The sequence below is a fragment of the Lygodium microphyllum genome, chromosome 21 (assembly GCF_053477565.2).
Source record: "Lygodium microphyllum isolate KBCC chromosome 21, Lygodium_microphyllum_v1.1.10, whole genome shotgun sequence".
NCBI lineage: Eukaryota > Viridiplantae > Streptophyta > Polypodiopsida > Schizaeales > Lygodiaceae > Lygodium > Lygodium microphyllum.
The window spans coordinates 114,195,765-114,201,438 of record NC_141155.1 but is presented as its reverse complement, the minus strand read 5'-3'; the positions used below and the strand labels follow the sequence as shown (position 1 = coordinate 114,201,438).

General features: G+C 41.2%; 1 protein-coding gene across 1 annotated transcript; it reads left to right on the top strand.

The window, feature by feature from the left end:
* The first annotated feature begins 341 nt into the window (after positions 1-341).
* Positions 342-5,257, top strand: LOC148018453 (11-beta-hydroxysteroid dehydrogenase-like). Its single transcript, XM_087661437.1, has 6 exons — positions 342-835; positions 3,334-3,526; positions 3,670-3,755; positions 3,973-4,104; positions 4,429-4,593; positions 4,754-5,257. Exons 1-6 carry the CDS (start codon positions 653-655, stop codon positions 5,036-5,038), a joined length of 1,044 nt encoding a protein of 347 aa, XP_087517563.1. The 5' UTR covers positions 342-652; the 3' UTR covers positions 5,039-5,257.
* Positions 5,258-5,674: the final 417 nt, after the last annotated feature.

Below are 5,674 nucleotides of genomic sequence, written 5' to 3'. Positions count from 1 at the left end.
TAGTAGAGTTGAAGGTCTATTAATTCTCTGCTAGATTATTAATATTAATATTCTTGATTAACAGGGTTGACATAGAATACTAAAGCCCTTATTTTATAGGCATGTTTCGATTATCTTATACGTTAACATTTTTTGTGGCATCCGATACTAGCCGCTCTTACCAATGATTATACTGATTAATAATTAATATACTGGAATTGTACTGGCCAGCGCATACCAGATTTAGAAAGCCATTGTGGGTGGCGTGCATGCGGACCACGTAACTTCTTCTGGAGAAACGAATGGGATTAATACTTATAACGCCTCCCGCTTCCGAAAAACCCTAGAAAACCCACAAAAATCATCCGTGAATAACTCATAACAATTCGCTCAATCTGCTGCGCGCACGAGGAGGAAAATGATTGATGATGATCAAGCCTGCTTCAGCATGAGGCCTTTGTAGCTATCATTAGGTTGCGGCTATAAATATATACATAGAATACAGCAGCAGGCTAGCAGCTATAAATTGCTGCTCCGCTGCACAATTTATTTGTAAAATTGCTGTTGCTGGCACCGGCACTGGCACGTTCTGATCTGACGATCTCTGTCTGTCTGACTGTTATAATTCGACTGACTATATTGATCATAAGCCGCTGCAGCACAGACGTACAGCATGGATATCTTTCAGAGCTTGTTGGACCTCACCATTCCCCCATTTGGATTCTTCGCGCTCCTCCTCTCATTGCCCACCGTCTATTTCTTGCGGTTCTCGAAGGGATTCGTGTCTTTCTTCTTTAGGGAGAATGTGAGAGGCAAGGTGGTCCTCATCACTGGGGCATCATCGGGCATTGGTGCGGTAATGCAGATCATGATCATTCTATCTATTCGACATGTTAGACTGTTAAGTTTGATGGTTTTGCATTCTCATATATATTTTGGACGTCCCGTTCTAGCTCATTATTGATTTGTAGACTGATTATTATTATGTTGGACTCTTTTTGCTGTAAGTAGTTGATTATCATGATTACTGTTAAGTCATGATGAATGTAGTCAAAATAAATAGTTAATCAGATTTTCAAGTGTGGATAGTAAGAAAACACAGAGTATTATAGGCATCAATGAGAGTATTATAGGCATCAATGATCCTTCTCTTGAACACAGAGATCCTTTCCCCTTCATTTACGGTAACCAGAAGCAGGAGCAACTATGAAAATGCAGCTATTGCAGAGCGATCCTTTACTTAAACGATAAATCCGGTCTTCAGTTTCTCAGTATTTTAAGCGTTCTCGCTTTGAATATGTGATGGCATCTGATTAGCAATCATTTAGCTATACGAGAATCCTATCGTGGCTCTAGTGATCATTTAGCTATATATAGTTTTATTTCCTAGTTTGACCATTGCCGAAGTCCAAATAATAATAAGAATTTGTCTTCAATAGAACACATTAGCAGGGCAACAATTCTTGATCTCGAGAAGAGTGGGGCGGGGCAATGATCACATATTCATGCCAGCCATAACATTAATTCGGGCGCACTGATTATGTACAACATGCAGAACGAAATTATGACGATGTATGCGCCTCCTTTCTATCTTGGAGAAATCATACCATTGTTGAAGGTTAATCTAAAGCTCGATCGATGTGCATGATGTCCTCTACATTTAGGACCCATGTGCAGGCAGCTGCGTGTCACAATGTCCCTCGTCCAAATCACATGCCAAGCAATGATCGAGCCGGTGCAATTATGCTTTGCCCTTTAAATCAGGTCATTTGCAAACAAGACAGTGCATTGTACGATGCAAGACGGTATGCTTCTGATAGAGGTCATTGGAATCAGAGTGACGTTTTTCCTAGCAGCCCATGATCCAAGTTCCAACCAAGGACTGCTGAAGGGTGGAATTTCGGAGAGGCTATCAGTCTTGAATTATCCGTTGTGGCGTGAGCATCTTGCAGCTTTTTTCACGGTTCACCCCATTCTTCACCAGAATCGAAAATTGCACCCTTGTTCAGTACCAAGGTTGAATTCAAATCTGCACAACCAATGCGATACTTTCTCCACAAAATATCTGTAAAGCATGCTAGCAAACCTAGTGCTACCAAGAAAAGAGAATATATATTGCAGATTGTCACAATGAGTGAGGACAATTACATGTGTATATTACATGAATCAATTGTAACAAGAACTGCTGGCAAGTATTTTAGCAAACCTAGTGCACAAGAAATGAGACGTAATATATTGCAGATCGTTATAGCAAGAAATGAGCACACTTGCATATGTATATTATACGACTCAATTGTAACAAGAATTGGGATACTTGAATATGTATATGAATTCTCTATCAGAAGAGTGACGATGTCAGTGGATCAAATGGTGTACGAAGGACAGCAGTGTCTAGAGGCATCAAGAAGACAAATGGGTACCCAGTGAATATCAACAAGGGCAGGTAAAGAAACAACATAGAGTTCTTATGTTGAGGGCTTACTAAGATATTCACTAGTCTAGCAGGTAAATAAACAACATAGAATTCTTACGTTTAGGACTTGAATGACTCAAACCATTCTGAATAAGAGACCAGAATCTTGAGGACAACTTGATCATCTTAATACCCCATTTTAATGCACGAGCTGATCAAAGCTTGCTTCGGGTGATAAGAAGAGGGTTGTGTAACTCATACATACATATAAATAATTACAATTGACATAAGTGAATTTCTTATTGGATGGTCATGGTATGCTGAATATTGAGACGAATGAGGACTTCTTGACTTTAGATTACAGTCAGAGAGTAGATGTCACTGCCTTCCTTCTCGCATCTAGCGCCGTGTTTTTTATGCCATGTGGTTTCAATATTCCATGGATAAATCTCATAGAACATCAATGGAACATGGTCATTAAATATTCTAACCCCATGGTCACAGTCCTACATTGGATGCAGGCTACTCCCTCCCCAACTAATAACCAGGACAACTCACTCTCTTAACAGAGGCTTCAGATTGAATGCTGCAGATTTTGACCCTCCCCCATCCCACTTAAAAACAGAGAAGAGAACTGAACCACTATCCACATTACACCTCCATGAGTCCCCAGGATACGACATAAGCTTTGAAATCCAGGAGAGGCTGATACTCGACTTAAGCCCAGAAGTAAACATTGGATTCTATGATCTGATCGATTAACGGGACTGGCGCATTCAAAGTACTCGGTAGTGCTGTCTACAAACAACAGCTGCACTTTTGTATTTCGACCGACTTAAGCCCAGAATTCCAACGTTGGATTCTATGCTATGATCTGATTTTGTGCAAGTTGTTCAATATCCGATTCATTAATATATTGATGTGATGTGGATACCATGCAGCATGTAGCTTATCAGTATGGAAGGCGTGGAGCTATATTGGTTCTTGTGGCTCGTAGAGAAGAGAGGCTTAGGGCCGTAGCAGACAGAGCAAAGAAGTTGGGAGCTATGCACACACACGTGATAGCGGCAGATGTAGCTAAGAAAGAGGACTGCAAAAGGTTTGTCGATGAAACAATCCAGCGCTTTGGACATCGTAAGTTGAAACAAACAGACTTTCTGTGCGCCAGCAGCTAATTGCACCAGCTTGTGATCCGTCCTTGTGTTCGATATTAGTTTTTATGTTTAATTCGCGGTTCATTTCTTGAATCTTATAAGAAGCTGTCCTCCTGATCACAGTTGACCATCTTGTTAACAACGCTGGTATATCTCACAGCTTCCTGTTTGAGGAAGCAGCAGACGTCTCTGCCTGCACTCCTGTTATGGTAAGTAGTAAGACATGCAAGATTCATGTCTTCGGAATTGTAAATTTCTACTGCAGCGCCATCTTATAAGTCATGATACGAAATATATTATCTTCCCTCACCCCAAACTCTCATGTCCTGGAGCGTTGGTGCTCCAATCAGCACAAAATTTGTATGCACTCCTCATGTAATTCTTATAAGCCGTCCTGTGACAGCTCTTTAACATGTACTTTTGCAGGACATTACGTTTTGGGGCAACATATACCCAACATTCTATGCCCTACCACATCTAAAACGCAGACGAGGAAAGATAATTGTGAATTCATCTGTGGTAGCATGGCTTCCCATTCCAAGAATGAGTATTTACAACGTAAGTGATATGTATGTGTGTTGCATACATTCGATACAAACTGCATTAATTAGAGGTGATGCAAGACATGTTTCCACCGAAACTGCGACGAGAGGATGCAACAAACCATATGTTGTTGGTAATTGCTATAAGAAGGTTGCATGCAACGCATTGTACAGACTGTCAGATGGTATTAACGTATGTGCATTGTGCATACAACTGGATACAGAGTTTATCATTAAAGGTGTTATAACCGTGAATTAGTTGGTCTTAACTAAGTTTCTGCGGGTGCTTTAATGCTTTCTTTCGCTGGGTAACTTGGTGGTTTTTCTTTCTTTTGTCCAGGCAGCAAAAGCTGGAGTGTACAATTTTTACGAGACCTTGCGGATAGAGTTGGGACCATCAGTGGGAATCACAATTGTTACCCCTGGATACATTGAGAGTGAGATGACAAAAGGAAAGTTCATGACACGTGAAGGAAGGCTAGTAATGGACGATGAACAACGTGATGTAAAGGCCCCCAGCTCCTAATTAATTACTCTATGCTCGACGTTCTTGTTGCATTTGCACTCATGTATATAATAGCTAGCTGATAGATAGAAGATGGGTTTCATCAGGCTGGAGAGAGGACCTATAATTAACAGCTTGCTCTATCCTTTAATTGGCGCAGACACAAGTTGGGCCTTGGCCAGTGGAGTTTGCTGAGAACTGCGCGAAGGCCATTGTAGCAGGAGCGGTTCAGGGGAAGCGGTACGTACAGGTCCCGGCATGGTATTCAACCTTCTACTACTACAGAATTTTTGCACCCGAGCTGCTTGATTGGCTGTACCAGTTCTTTTACGTGGAGAAGTCACCGGTGCAGGGCAAGCCCTACACCAAGGCTGTGATGGAAGTAACAGGAGCCAAAACTGTACTGTATCCTCCCTCAATCCAGAATATAAGGCCATCACAGTGAATCGAATGCAGGTGCCTGCTACATTGTGAGCTGCAGGATCATCCATTAGTGTATCGAAGTGTTTAGAGGTAATCATTGCTTGTTCGTGGCTGGTCATCTTTTGTTGTATATGCACAGAATCAGGATTCTGTTAAAGCCTGTTTTGAAGGCTTGAATGGAGAGAAGTGCTACCAGGTCGCATCTTGTATAGCAAATAATATAGTCCTCTTTTGTATAGCAATAAAGACGCTTTTCTTGCAAACAGGATCCACTCTTTTCTTAGACGTTTTTCAATCCTTTTTGCAAAATGATTTATAATTCTTCTTGAAATCTCCACAGCTTGAGATGATTCCACAGCCTACACTGCTGCTGATGCTGAAGCTTGAAACAGGATATGCAACAGAATAGAATAGAATAGAATAGAACTCCACTACTTAAATACTAGCATAGGTGGAGTGTATTTTACTCCCATGCTATGTATGTCGCTCGAGCAAAGTGCCAAATTGGGAACCGCTAATGATTGGAACTTTGGATATTTGTGCAGCTTTTATTTAGCTAAGAGCTGCAATTGAGCAATTAATGTGATATTTGGAAGAACTACTCCTGATGTGGGGACTCCGGAGTTGCTGCTTTAAGCTGGCTCGAGTTCCTCCTCCA

Bases quoted from the DNA above. Each gene is read 5' to 3' on its own strand.
- LOC148018453 (XM_087661437.1), top strand. From the start codon at position 653: ATGGATATCTTTCAGAGCTTGTTGGACCTCACCATTCCCCCATTTGGA. The intron at 836-3,333 runs GTAATGCAGATC...GATACCATGCAG, and splicing joins CATCATCGGGCATTGGTGCG to CATGTAGCTTATCAGTATGG. The intron at 4,105-4,428 runs GTAAGTGATATG...TCTTTTGTCCAG, and splicing joins CAAGAATGAGTATTTACAAC to GCAGCAAAAGCTGGAGTGTA.